General features: G+C 41.3%; 1 protein-coding gene and 1 long non-coding RNA gene across 11 annotated transcripts in view; one reads left to right on the top strand and one right to left on the bottom strand.

The window, feature by feature from the left end:
- Nucleotides 1–6,484, top strand: part of TFCP2 (transcription factor CP2) — a 58,705-nt gene extending 52,221 nt beyond the window's left edge. For 4 of the 8 annotated variants that reach the window (XM_055337054.1, XM_055337057.1, XM_055337060.1 and 1 more), the window contains 6 exons: nt 338–431; nt 1,354–1,444; nt 3,236–3,360; nt 3,789–3,931; nt 5,564–5,615; nt 6,038–6,484. In XM_055337054.1, coding sequence (XP_055193029.1) covers nt 338–431; nt 1,354–1,444; nt 3,236–3,360; nt 3,789–3,931; nt 5,564–5,615; nt 6,038–6,075 — 543 coding nt within the window. In that variant the 3' untranslated portion in view covers nt 6,076–6,484. The remainder of the gene's footprint in view (nt 1–337; nt 432–1,353; nt 1,445–3,235; nt 3,361–3,788; nt 3,932–5,563; nt 5,616–6,037) is intronic. The other 4 variants (XM_055337056.1, XM_055337059.1, XM_055337055.1 and 1 more) reach the window with 2 other exon arrangements.
- On the bottom strand, nt 6,404–14,578 carry LOC129517317 (uncharacterized). Of its 3 annotated transcripts, XR_008665981.1 has the most exons (3): nt 14,111–14,578; nt 12,940–13,020; nt 6,404–8,159 (listed from the first exon to the last, which is right to left on the bottom strand). It is a non-coding gene; the product is annotated as an uncharacterized LOC129517317 (long non-coding RNA). The 3 variants fall into 3 exon arrangements; XR_008665980.1 differs by lacking the exon at nt 12,940–13,020; XR_008665982.1 differs by lacking the exon at nt 14,111–14,578 and having other exon boundaries at nt 12,940–14,103.
- Between the last annotated feature and the right edge of the window lie 232 nt (nt 14,579–14,810).

Here is a 14,810-nt window from a genome sequence, read left to right as displayed (position 1 = left end):
GCCCAACTTTTAAGGAGTAATATTTATTCATTGAACAGAGATTTATTGAATTTTGACTATGAATTAGACTCTATGCTAGGGACGAGAGATGTGAAACAAGTTAATGTAGGGACCCCTGCATTTAAAGAGCTTACAGTCTAGTAAGGAAGATAAGAATGGAATTCCATAGGCTTCTTACATGGTCAGGGAAAGAAGATCAATGAGGTATAAACAACTTCCAAGCAAACTAGGCTTGAGTGTGGGTGTGTTTGGCTTTGTGTTACCTAATGATGTAAGAGATAAATCTCTTTAGTTACCAAAAAAAGGGGGGGGGGGAAATGCTTGCTTTCTCTTTCAGAACCTCTTGCCAACAACCACACCTCAGGAAGCTCAGCAGTGGTTGCATCGAAATCGTTTTTCTACGTTCACAAGGCTTTTTACAAACTTCTCAGGTTAAATTTATTTGTCCTATTGTTTTTCTCAGCACAGGATATTCCTTTACATTCTACGGCCTTCTAGTATACATGTGAGGGTGTGTGTGTGTGTGTGTGTGTGTGTGTGTGTGTGAGAGAGAGAGAGAGAGAGAGAGAGAGAGAGAGAGAGAGATCTTTGTGCATTTTTAGAATTAAGTGAATTTCATAGAACCCTTCAGACTGTCTCACCAGCTGCATCTGTGCTGTGAATATTTAAGAGGAAAGACTTCTTAGTTTAAACTTACTTTAATTTAAAAATATTTATTCTACACAATACTTTTTAAAATGTATATTCCTTACAGTATTTTATCAAGGGCATTTGTAGGTAGTTTGAAATTTCCCCCTTGATATCACTGTATTGTATTTTATTTGTACATTCCACTTTTATTTAGCACCTTCTGGGTACCAGGTATGGTAGGAATACACAAAAGGGTAAGGCATACTTTTTGATCATTCATCATCTAGTATCAGAAAAACCCCAAAACAAATCAAAAACCCCAATCAAATCAAAATAAAGCCCTGAAAAAAAAAATTGTTGTGATGCAGTAGATAAGTGGTATAAAGCAGGGTATTGGGGGAGTGTCTGGGGTTAGGGAACATGTATAATGCCTAAGGTAACTCTTGGAGGATAAGGAAGAGTCTGTTGGTCAGACAGTGGAAGGATATTTTAGGTTGGACGAACAGCTTGCTCATTAGATATCATCAGTGTGATGAAAGCATATAGTTAAGTGGGTAAGGTAATTGGGTGGCAGTTGAGGTGGGAGAGGAAACAGGGGCCAGGTCATGGAGAGGCTTATGTATTATGCAAAAGATTATGGACTGTAACATAACATAACCATTTCAATGGTCATTACAAAGACAGTCTTTGCCTTTATGACCCGTTTTCTTATATTTATTCTAGGGGCAGATTTATTGAAACTAACTAGAGATGATGTGATCCAAATCTGTGGCCCTGCAGATGGAATCAGACTTTTTAATGCATTAAAAGGCCGGTATGTAATTAGTGTAAAAATATCAGTGAGGTTGGATTTCAAATGGGTTTGGATTCAGGACTCTCCGTAGTACTCTCTGCACAGCTAACTACATTTTGTCAAAACATTCTTTTTGAATGCCAGCTGTGTACCAAATCAACGAATATGAAAAATACCCTTTTCTATAGCTGATCCAAGGAATTCCCCATGATATCCCATTTTTCAGTTCTAGGTAGTTTTTGCATTTGATAAATACTCTACCCCTATTGTGAGCTAGGTTCTATTGTAGGCTCTTGGGATACATTGGGGAGCAAAACAGACAAGGGACTCATTATTAGGAGTTTACTTTCTAATGTGGAATGAGATAAAAATATGAATAGTATTTTCAATAGTAAAAAGTGCTTTGAAGGAAAACCAAAGAAATAAACAAAAACAAGGTTATAACCTATAGAGTACCCAGAATATGGTGAGGAAAGACCTCTTTGAGGTGGGGGTGTTTACACTGAATTATGAGAAGGACGGAAGCTGTGGGGTCATATGATGGAAGAACACTCTGGGCAGGAGGTAACAACAGGTGCAAAGGCCCCAAGTCCAATTTAACTTGAGGTCATTCTTGAATTGGAGAGGAACTACTTAAGTGTTTACTTACAAACTATAGTACAGAGCAATTTGTAGGCCTTATTTGGGATTTACACTTTGAAATAGGCAGCAATATTAATGGAAAAAACATACAGGTTAATGCCACAGAACCAAATCAGTGACTAACTAATGAAACAGATTGTGAAGTATTTTGTTTGGGTACATCACAAGAAATGTTGAATCAGGTTGGCTCTGATCTCGGAAAATTTTAAAGAAAGAGGAAAAATTCAGAAGTTCATGATTTGGAGAAAAAAAGAATGGATTTTCATTTTTTAAAAACATATTATTTGAAGAGCATTTAAGGGGCTCCTAGGTGGTGCAGTCGGTTAAGTCCAAGTCTTGATTTTAGGTCAAGTCATGATCTCAGGGTCGTGAGATGGAGCCCCTCCTTGGGCTCCATGCTGGGTATGGATCCTGCCTAAGATTCTCTCTCCACCTCTGCTCCTCCTCCAGCCACCTTCCCACCTCCTGACCACCCCACCCCACCCCCACTCATGGGTGCACACATCCACGCCCTCTTAAAAAATAAAAGAACAGTTAAAAATAGGAATGAGATGATCAGATTAAGAGATAATTGAATACCGGTGTCTAAGAAGTAAAAATGGACAGGAGGCTTATTAGACTACTTAGGAGAAGGTAATTGAGGGAAATAATATTCCCTGTTTTATAGTGGCACTTCTAAGGAGAAGGTATATGTTGAACTGGACCCATGCAACAGTGGCTCACACGTTTTGAGTATTTCTAATGTTTACATCAAAGATCATAAGCTCAAATGACTACAGAGGCTACATGTTAATAATGAGCAACAGTCAAATCTGGGATATACTAAAGAATGCATGCATCATGCAAGGAGAACAGCCGATTGTTTTCTTGTAAGAATGAGGGTCTCAGATTGCCAGATCTAATTTTTCAAGAAAAGCCAGAATTTCAGAGGTTTATATGATGTTGGAACAAATTCAGTTAAAATGCACACACGCACACGTGGGCGCACACCCACATGCTCACATGCACCCCAATGAAGAGCTAATCAAACAGCAAATGAGCTTCCTTAGTCCACAGGCTGCTAGTTTTCAACTCCACAACTCCATAGTGTTAATGTAGACACACAAGTTCTCCCTTAAAAGGTGCTTCCCACGAAAACCGTAAGACTAACAACCTTGTTTTCCTCCTCAGGATGGTGCGCCCAAGGCTAACCATTTATGTTTGTCAGGAATCCTTGCAGTTGAGAGAGCAGCAGCAACAGCAGCAGCAGCAACAGCAGAAGCATGAGGATGGAGACTCAAATGGTACTTTCTTCGGTAGGTCGTTCTGGACAGGCCAGGACACACGTTAAGAAAGGGGAGGAGATGACTTATGAGCCTGTGCCATGGGAATTCCTCCAACAGCAGTTTCAGCATTTCCTAGAATAATGGTAATTGCCAACATTTATTGAGTTCCTCATATATATTCTATTCTCAGCACATTTACATGCTTTAATTTTTACAACCGGCATCTCTACTTTACAGTAGGCTTATTGTTATCACTAACACTTAGATGAGGAAAAGGAGGCTTAGGGATGGTAAGTAACTCACTGCAGTCACACAGCTAGCAAGTGGATAAGCCAGGATTTGAACTCAGGCAGTCTGACTCTGAGTCCTTTAGAAAAGTGGGCGTTCCTAGTAATCAGATTACCTTTTTAAGAGCAGAGAAACGTGTACTGACTGCCATTGCTCTGTCCCTTTTGCAGTGTACCACGCCATCTATCTAGAAGAACTGACTGCTGTTGAACTGACCGAAAAAATTGCTCAGCTTTTCAGCATTTCCCCTCGCCAAATCAGCCAGATCTACAAGCAGGGGCCAACAGGAATCCATGTGCTCATTAGTGACGAGGTAGACTTTCGGTGTAGCTGAACTACCACATGACAATTCGTCAGGGCATGTGACAGGAGCAAGAGCAGTCCTACGGGGGCACAGAGCTCTGTTGATTAGACCAGGGCTTTTCCAATGTTTTTGCTTACTTACTTTCTAAAATAATTTTTAAAAACCACGTATCCTCTTGCACATTTTTAGGTTGACTTAAAATTTTTTTTTTGTTTTAAATTTAAATAGTTGCAAAATATGTCATTTCTGGGCATATTATATAACCTTTAAAAATGAAATGGTTACATCACTATTCTAACTATATTCCATGTAACCTAAATAGAAGAGTGATTTAATACCACCATCACTGTCTTAAAGAAATACATGGATATAATTTTTAAGTTTTTGTATCCTTTCTTTGTTTCCTTGAGCTCCTATTTCAATTCACTTCTCCCATAGAATTTTATCTTTCCAAAACCTATTTTTATGCTCAAACATCTTTTATTAATTATATCATATTTCTTTGAAACAGATTTGCTTCAACAAAAGAATTTCACTAAAATTTAAAAATTATTTCTTCTGAATAGAATGATCACCGTAATTATATAATCAATAAACATAAATGTATTACATGTTTTGATAAATTATTAAACATTAAGAAAAATGTATTAGAAGTGTATCTATTAATGAGATGGATGGGATTGCCCACATTAATTCATGTATAGATGAATACTCTCTACTGATTTCTAGAATGAAAGAGTTCAGCACCACTTCCTTCTGTTTTATCCTCCTAGATATAAGTGCTATGGAATCTGATTCCCACAAATTGACAGAGAGGAATGGATGGAGTTTTTTATAACAGCATCACTGGATTTGTTGTTGTTGTTTTTTTTTTTTTTTTTTTTTTTTTTTTTGCGTTAGGTGCCAGAAATTATATAGTGATGTTACAAAGAATTATTTTGATTCACCTATCATTTGACAGTGATTAGGTCAGTCTTTGGTTCTGGTGCAAGGAAAGAATTAGAAACCATGTGACTCACATAAGACTTTGTTACCCAGTCATTAAAGTTCACATTAACAGTCCACTTTGGCATCCTGGGGACTTTTGTACCCTGGGGCAGGGCAGCTTGGTAGGATTCCAGGAGGGTGAAACTTATGCCTTTATTTTATAAAATGAGAGAAGGGAGTTTAGAAGGCAAAGTGGGTAGGGGAAATCAAAGAGGCGCTCCCATGGTTTGGGGTAAGAGTATATATGGAAGATACATACCTGGATTTTCCCGAATGAGCCCATCAGTGTCCAAGTACCCTTGGAACTTGAGGTTAACCCAGGAAAACGCATACTGTTATTTTAAGATCAGTTGTTTTAGACTGCTTAGCTTTTATTTTTATTTTTTTATTTTAAAATTTTTTTCAAGTAGGCTCCAATGCCCAACTTAGGACTTGAACTCATAACCCTGAGAGTAAGAGTTGTGTGCTTTTACCAACTGAGCCAGCCAGGCACCCCTAGACTGTTAAGGTTTTAAAACTTAAAAGCTGAATGGGAGAACACAAAACAAAGGATTATTTTTCCCTTAAATCCAATATAATGAAAAGCCATATAGTCTGAATAAATGCAGCAAACCCAAGTTTTTAATAATTAGCAACTTTTCTTACTTTTCTCAGATGATACAGAACTTTCAGGAAGAAGCCTGTTTTATTCTGGACACAATGAAAGGTAATAAAATAGTAAGACAGATGCCTCTCTCTATGGAATTTGAGTTTTTTTTTTTCATGGTTTTACTTCTTTGAGGAGAAAATGAAAGTATTAACACCATACTTGAAGTGGGGAAAGTGACAGCTTTGGAGATTATTCCTTTGTATGAATTGGCTTCTTGCCATCATCAGGGTAGACAAAGTGTAACTGATGATTCTCCCATTCCCTCCCATTTTCTGTGGTCAAATGAGGAACTAAAGCAATTGTTTTTATAACGCATATTTACTGTAAGCATTTTGTGCTAATTAAGTATGTTGCCCTTTGTCCTGCTGTTTTTTCCTTTCCTCCCTTCTCAAAAGATCCTTACCATATATTTTTCCTCCTGCTGTGTTTTAGAAGTGACTAAAGATTCTTCTTCTTCTTTTTTTTTTTTTTTTTTACAGCAGAAACCAATGATAGCTATCATATCATACTGAAGTAGGTGCCGGGCATTCCATCCTCAGTGGTTGCTGCTTCCTTCACCTCTTGCAAGCTTCCCTCCTGAGGGGAGTCGCTCGCTCCTGGAGATTTGAAGGTCTGCAGGAACCTGACCCACCCGACTGTGTATGGGGGAGTCCTGGCCAAAGAAGCAGAACCCTAGCCATCTGTGGGCCGTGCTCCTGTGGCACACACAGATTATTGCCCAATGTGCATTTCCGAAGCCGTTTCTTAGTTAAAATTTATGGACTCTGTTGTTGTTGAATATCATTAGAAACTCCACACCATTTAGGGTGTTTGTAGGGCATAATGATGATGATAATTGTGTGATGTTTAATGGAAAGATGTTAAATTTTGTGATATGGAGCCATGTAATTTTTTTTTAATATAAAAGTGAACATCTATATTCCTAAGACTAGATCCTCAGTCTCTTTTGCATCATATGTACTGGCTTTTGCCACAGTTGGCCCCCGAAAACCTCACCAAAGAGGAGAAATACAGAAATAGAATTTTTCTTTTGGTTGCCCTGTAATACCAAGACTAATAGTAATTTTAGCTGACATTTACTGAGCATTTGCTTGTGCCTCGTAGTGTGACACATCCTTTAAGTGGATTACCTTGTTGAGCTCCTATTTAACAATCCTCTATGAAGTAGGCAATAATGATCCCTAATTGAACGTGAGGAAACAGAGACCTAAAGTGGCTGAGGAGCTTGCCGAGTGACAGGCAGCTAGCACATAGTGTCGCTGAAATCCAAACCCGGGCAATCTTGGCTCTTTAACCACCAGCTGCGATGTCACGCTTGCTGCCGTCTCTGACCATGGCTCTTCTGGTGGATAGGACAGCAGAGCACTGCATGACAACTGAGGAATCCACCGCTGACAGGGACAAACCACACCTAAATAATGATGAATAGATCAAGACCTGTAAAAAACCGAGAACGTAACGTACTTTTGAAGCATCATCGGTTATCAGATTCACAGACTCTGAGGTGGTGAAAATGAGGGGTCCTCTGTAACTCCCCCAATTCACTGTTCTTGAATGAACTTCTCAAACTATTTATTAATGAGTTTGGCTAAGCCCTGCTTTCTTTTTCCCCTCTCTGCATCTTCCCTTGGCATAGGAACTTCTTTTACCTGTGTAGTGTTCTTTTATAGAAGCTTTCTGAGAAATTCATTCCCATCCCAGTCACACTTTTCCCAAGTATTTTAGTTCTTAAAGAGTGTGTGTGTGTGTGTGTGTGTGTGTGTGCGCGCGCGCGCATACATGTGTGAGACTATGGGTTGTCTTTTTTTCACATGTAGAATTTTATCCAGAAGTCCCTTCACTCATGTTGAGGTGAAAAGAGATAATGTTCAAAGATTATGTAATGGATTTGGATCTGTGCGTGTGTGTTTTTAAAGCATTTGATAAAGTTTAAATGTTTTTATACAGATAATTTTGTTCATTAAAATCAACCCACAGTATGGTCTGATTTCTTTTGGTTTGAAACAAATTGAAAACTTTGAAACTGGAAAATGAAGTCAAGTGACTGATAAAACCGCCCTGGGCAACTTGACATATTAGGCCAAAATACTTTTTTAATGAAAGTACTGATTACCAGATGTCCCTGTTTGAAAAGGGGGATATTTCTGGTTGTATTATATTCCTTGGACTGTTCTCAGTTTCAGAGAAGTCAGTTCTTTCCTCAGCAAGCTGCTATTATTTTTTTGATTTTGGTGTTTCTTGTTTTTTTATTATTCTATCTAAATATTAGGTTAGGAGGGTTGGGCTAGATGACTTTTAAGGTCCCTTCAGAATCTGTGACTCTTCGTTACTGCAAATGATATACAGAATTCTTTTTAATGTATTTACCATGAATTACAGTTACTAATTGGGATTAGAGTTTTTTCAGAGTAATCTCAAATTTATTTTAGAAGTGAATTTTTTGGGGGTGCCTGGGTGGCCCAGTCAGCTGGGTGTCCAACTCTTGATTTTGGTTCAGATCATGCTCTCGCTCCGTGCTCAGCAGGGAGTTTGCTTGAGAGTCTCTCTCTCCTTCTGTCCCTCTCCCACCTTGTGCACGCTTTCTCTCTCAAATAAATAAATCTTAAAAAAAAAAAAAAAAGAAATGAATTTATACATGTTTGCAATCACAGATCCCTAAATTAACCAGAAAATTGCTTAGGCTTTCCTTAGCTCCAAAAAGTATTTATAGTGCCAATGCTATACAATTAGTAAGAGTTGGTATATTGATAGAATGTTGCTATTCAACTTGCTTTTAAGAGTCACATCTATTTACTATTACTGATCCTTTCAATTAAATGAAAATTTTAAACTAGCTTTTTTATTATGAAAATAATACATAAAGTGATAAATTCAAACAATAAAGAAGGGTTACCTTCTTACTTACCTCCTAGTCCCACTCTAAAGAGATAATCGTGGGACGCCTGAGTGGCTCAGCAGTTTTGGTGCCTGCCTTCAGCCCAGGATGTGATCCTGGAGTCCCAGGATCGAGTTCCACGTCAGGCTCCCTGCATGGAGCCTGCTTCTCCCTCTGCCTGTGTCTCTGCTTCTCTCTCTCTATGTCTCTCATGAATAAGTAGATAAAATCTTTTAAATAGATGATAGATAGATAGATAGATAGATAGATAGATAGATAGATAGATAGATAATCATGGCTAAAAGTACCTCCCTCCTTGCCCCCCTCCAAATATTCAGATGGGCTCATGTTACACTAACGGTCTGCAATTTGCTTTTTGTATTTAACATATCTTGAACATCTATTATTAGAATTCATAGTATACATCATTCTTTTTTAATTTTTTTTTTTTTTTTTTTTTTTTTTTTTTTTTATTTATGATAGTCACAGAGACAGAGAGAGAGGCAGAGACATAGGCAGAGGGAGAAGCAGGCTCCATGCACCGGGAGCCCGATGTGGGATTCGATCCCGGGTCTCCAGGATCGCGCCCTGGGCCAAAGGCAGGCACCAAACCGCTGCGCCACCCAGGGATCCCACATCATTCTTTTTTAAAGATGGCCATTCCCTATGATGTTTAGGTTAAGTGCATTTGAACGTGCATCTTCATAAGTTTTTTGCATGTACCTCTAAGATATATTCCTGGAAGTAAAATTTACTGGATTTTATCTTTTTAACAATGTGACAGTTGATATTTAAACTGTGCAGATGGTTTAATGGTTTTATTAGAGTGAGGGTATTTGAGAAGGAGAACGGTTAGGTTTTAGGCCCTCCTAAGAAGTGCAGTAGGCTCCTATTCGACTTAGTATTGTATGTACTGTTCCCTTGAAGGGATGGATTGTATCCAGAAGAATCAGCTGTCTAAAGACTTGATAGTTAAAAGGGAGTTATTGGGAAATAAAAGAGAGGGTAGGTCATTGCAGAACTTCAAGGATTAGGTACTAGTCGTTACATAAATATGGCTGTTAAATAATAAGGTTGTCCAATACTATGGCCTAGTCAGAATGTTTACCCCATAAATGATTTATTCAGGAAGCTACTTAAAGGGAGGGGAAATGGAAATGGTCATAGTGCCTGAAAGAGTACAGTACAACAAATACAAGACAACCAGAGCCTGAGAGACCTGAGAGTGAGGTCCACACGAAGGGGCAGATACTCTTGATTATTTCTGGGTGTCAGACACAGTCAGGCACTAGGTGTGCTGTGAAGGGTAGAGTGTGATTTCACCACTGGGTTGAAGGAGCATTGGGAAGCTTGGCGAGTGAAGAAGGCTTGGTAAAATGGAACTAGTCCTTTCTAATTTATGCCTAATGGAGGAGTGTTCTGAAAACCCTTTGTCCCCAAGTATTCTCAGCAAGTCTTGTACAGGGGTGCTGCAGAGATTCGGGCTGTCTTGTAAACTACTGCGAAGGACTGAGTGAAGGTTCAGCTTTTGGTTTTGAAAGTAACACAAATTTGGGGTGCAAATATTTGAGGTCAAGACTGAACTTAATCCCTCTTCACTGTAGTTGTTTTTTCTCCAGCCAATACCTAACAATTCCAGATAACTTCCTCAGAGAGCTGAAGTTGGGCTGTTTTATCATTTTACTGAATTGTCCTTCTGCTTCTTTGGCTATGGATGGCTCCTCTATAGGAATTTGATCTGTTTGTGGCCTCTACTGGCCCGTTACAAGAACTCCCATCTCAACAGGAATGCTACCAACGCCCCACCTAGCTGCATCATTTATGTACCATTTCATACAGAGTATCCTGCACCATTCTGCTTCTCCTGGAAATGATCTATGTTCTCAGTTGTAGGCTAAGGCTTTCCCTAAAGCTAGAACATTTATTTTTAGTTTTGCGATTAAATTTTTGTTTCATTATACAGGTTCTAAGGTGTAAATGAGGAAGAATTTTCTACCACTACAAAATGGAATGAACTGGAAAGAAGATGCCCTGTGACACCAGCATCTGTTTTTTATTTTTCTGTATTGTGAATATTTTATTTCTCCTTCTTGCTTCATTTAATGACCTTGTATGTTACCTTTGACCTTAAACATCCATCTCTTTCCACTTCTTCCTTTTTCATCTCTCCTTTTCACTTCTACATCTCCTCTGTGTTGTTCCTGAGAACACAGGCCTAGCCAACAAATTGTACCTAAGTCTAGCATTTGCATTCTCTAATTCAGATATTTAAAAGGTCTCAATGAATTAAAATTTTCAGTTGCATTAATATAAATTATAAGGAAACTTGCTATTTAAAAAACATTGTGTTTATATTATTATACTATTTTGTACTGTATGGGCTTTTTGGGGGCATGAGTACTAACCAGTATTTCTCATGGAATCTGTGTTTTCATATATTTGTATTAAGATGAGGTAAACATTCCTCATTTTAATTACTTCAGATTCCTGTTTTCTCTCTGAACTGATTTTTTTTTTAAGAAAAGCATTTTTTTAAAAAGATTTGTTTATTTATTCATGATAGACACACACACACACAGGGAGAGACACAGGCAGAGGGAGAAGCAGGCTCCATGCTGGGAGCCCGACGCGGGACTGGATCCCAGGACTCCAGGATCGCGCCAAACTGCTGAGCCACCCAGGGATCCCCTAATGTCTGATTTTTTAATTTATCTTTCCCTACATATCTTTATAACTTCAAATTTTCATCCACTTCTTTTAGGCTTATCAAGCTTGCCCTCACTAAACTCACCCCCTGCACTCTACCTCCTTAAACTTAGTTGTTATTTTGCTTTTTTAAGTAGAGTGTGTGTTCTCCACCTATATTAATCAATTTGTGTGTGTCCTTTTTGAAATCTTCCTGAAGCATGTAGCTTCTTTGTTGTTTGTGCTTTTAAATTGCTGTGGCACTTTTAAGTCCTGATACTGATCTTTTTGTTGTGCAACTAGTCACGGAAGGTGCCTGCCTCTCTAGATCTGGATTATTGTTAAATATAAATTAGTAAGGTAATGTCAACCTCAGGGCTAAATCTACAGGTTAACTATTTTTCTCTAAGAAGTTTACACACAGGGGACGCCTGGGTGGCTCAACAGTTGAGTGTCTGCCTTCGGCTCAGGGCATGATCCCGGTCCCGGGATCCCTGCATGGAGCCTGCTTCTCCCTCTGCCTGTGTCTCTGCCTCTCTCTGTGTGTCTCTTTCATGAATAAATAGATAAAATCTTTAAAAAAAAAAAAAAAAAGAAGCAGCAGCAGCAGCTTACACATAGTATCCTCTGACCTATTAATTTCCAACTCCCCTGCCCTCCCCTCCAGGGAGTGTGTTCTTGTTTTGGTGGTAAAGAATAGTTGATACAATATATACTTTGGTGTCAGATAAACCTCTGTTCAAATCTCAGATCTTGCTCTTCCTGGATGTGACCTTGAACAAAATATTCTCCTAAACCTCAACTTTCTCATCTTAAAAAGGAGATAATACTTAATTCATAGGATTGTTTGGGAGATTTAAAAGAATATTGAGCATAGAACAGTTTTCTTTTGTATTTAGTACTCTTAATCCAATTGCTCAATAAACTTAGAATACTACTGATTACAAAATCACCTCTATGTGTAGAGGCATAACTACAAGACAGATTTGTAAACACTGCCCAGGACATGAAATCTGACCTTTGGTTTTCATCTGTGGCTGATGATCTTGGTTCTATATCTCTTCCTGTTCTGCTTTGACATTTTTGTCCCAAAAACAAACCACCCATTCGTGATTTGTGCATTCTGAGCTGGTTCATATGTACGTTGCAGGTGATTTGGAACACAGCAGTAACATTTAGTATTGGGCAGATCAAACGCTATTAGCATTTCTTTTCACTTTGGTTTTGTAGTTTCTATTCTGCATTTGAGCTTCTGGTCACTTGGCCTCTATAGGCCCTGCTAAGGCAGGAGGCAGAGGCACCATTGTAGTAACTCATCTAGTGATTCTACCAAGACCATGAAACATGGTGAACAAGTGGCTCTATGATCTGTAGTTGTGACGTTACAGGTCCAGGTGAGCTGCCGACTGATGTAGAGCTTACTGCCAAATTGGATTCTGCTTGTTTTCAAGTGATGCACTAACTTCGGTTTGGCTATCCTGGTGTCATTAACCTACAAATCATGGGCGTTGAGGCTAATGGTACCCTGATGAATTTCCATGACTCAAACTGTGAATGTGTGGGCATATGAGATGCTTTTTTAACCTATCCAGTGTGACCTTTTGGCTAGTATTTGATAACTCCGCTCACTGATTCTACAGAGTAGCCTGGAGCTGTTATGATCTGTGTGTCCGGGAAAGACAATCATGAAAATTTACATAGCACTGACTATATTGTGAACATTTTATACCATATTAAGTAAACTTCGCGAACCCCTTTGAGCTCCATACTGTCTTCCTCATTTTGCAGATGAGGAAGCTAAGTTACAGGGAAGTTACATACCTTGCCAAGGGTCATACTACTACTGATGGAGGAGGAGTGGGTTTGTATTCAGGCAGTCTGGCTCCAGAACACGTGTTATACCTAAATCTCAGCAGATAGGGAGATGATCAGTGCGTGGTAAGCTAAGGCCTGCTTTTTTGTGATCTGCTTTTTCATCTTGCACTGTTGTTTCCTGGCCTCATGGAGCCTCTCATGTCACCGAGGCGGGAGGACTGCGATTTGGGGCATTTTGTCCCAAGCCAGTTCTTAGTATTAAAATTGAGAGATGGGACGCCTGGGTGGCTCAGCGGTTGAGCATCTGCCTTTGGCTTAGGGTGTGATCCCGGATGTCCCGGCATGGAGTCCCGCATCCCGCATCCCGCATCCGGCTCCTTATATGGAGCTTGCTTCTCTCTCTGCCTGTGTCTCTGCCTCTCTCTGTGTGTCTCTCATGAATAACTTAAAAATAAAATAAAATAAAGCTGAGAGATGCCTTGGATAGCCAGCAGATCTGGCTCCATAGTTCTTGGTTGCAGTGAAAAGTGCACTAGGCTATGGAACCATCCTAACGTGAGTTTAAGTCCTGCCATCCAACCAATAAATACCCAGTAAACATCTAGTGAGTTCCTAAATGTCAAATACCAGGCTTTGTACGGGGTGCTGCTCACCATACAATAAACAAAGCAATTCGTAGGACTCCTGGAATTTAGTCAATTGTGAGAGGACTGAAAAAATATACATCAAGTGGTAAATGCTAAGAAGAGATGTAAGCGCCATTTCAGAAAAATGGTTAAAGGAAAATCTGATATGGGGACATTTCAGCAACTAGTTAAGTGAAGGCGTGTGTGTTACCTGGCCTGCTAGGGACCGTGTGGTAGGCAAAAGGCCCTGGGGGGAGAGCGCCATCCCTGAAGGAAGTGCAAGGAGGCTAGTGGGCCAACGTAGTGCAAACAGTACCGGGGCTCCCCGGGGGGCTCAGCCGTGTGGCGCCGCCTTGGGCCCGGGGCGTGACCCTGGAGACCCGGGGTCGCGTCCCGCGTCGGGCTCCCTGCGTGGAGCCTGCCTCTCCCTCTCTCCGTGCGTGTGTGTCTCTCGTGAATAAATGAGTAAAATCTCGTCCAGGAGGGGCAAAGTAGAGGGAAGCACGGAGCCGTGGTGGGGGAGGGGAGGGAGGGGCACCTGGGGCACCTACCACAGTGCGGGGCCTTACGCGTCGAAGAGGAGACCTGGGCTGGGGCTCCTTGGCAAACGACGCAGAACTCCCGGCCTCCGCATCAGACGCCGTTTTCCACACCTTAAAAATGAGTCGCAAAGTGGTGAGGCTCGGACACCGCGGAAGGTCGGTTCTGACAGGAAGCCATCCGCCGGTCCACACGCGCTGCGGCGAGGCGCGCGCCCTGCCCGCCGCCGTTCCCGGGCGGCCGCCTCGGCTCCCAGGGGCGAGCCTGAGGCGGTTACGGCCTTTACGCACGGGAGTGCGCTCCTGACGAGAGGAACGGGGGAGCGTCGGGGGCAGCCTCGTTCAGTCACCGCAGGTCTGTGGCCCGGGCTGTCCCCCTTCCGGCCCGAAGGGCTGCAGCGGCGCCAAACTCGCTTTCCCAGCTTCCAGCGCAGCGAGGACCTCGCCCCCGAAGCGCGTCCGCAGGCGGCGGCTCTCGGGCTCGGCGCCGGTCGCCGCCTCCAACTCCCGGCATGCCGCGGGGGCGGGGGGGCGGGGGGGGGTTGGCACGCAGACTCCATTTCCCAGCCTGCCCCGGGGCTCGGGCAGGACGTGCCGGCGCCTATAAGAGCCGGAGCGCTGCGGCCGGAGCCTATTGTTAGCCGGAGCCGGGGCGGTTCTGGGCGTCTGCTACCGGGGGCGCCCGAGTCGCTGGAGCCGCCCGCCCTCCGCC

Source organism: Nyctereutes procyonoides, unplaced genomic scaffold (genome assembly GCF_905146905.1).
Source record: "Nyctereutes procyonoides isolate TBG_1078 unplaced genomic scaffold, NYPRO_anot_genome, whole genome shotgun sequence".
In the NCBI taxonomy this organism is placed as follows: domain Eukaryota; kingdom Metazoa; phylum Chordata; class Mammalia; order Carnivora; family Canidae; genus Nyctereutes; species Nyctereutes procyonoides.
Note: the sequence above shows the minus strand (reverse complement) of the source record. Positions and strands in the feature narration are given on the sequence as shown.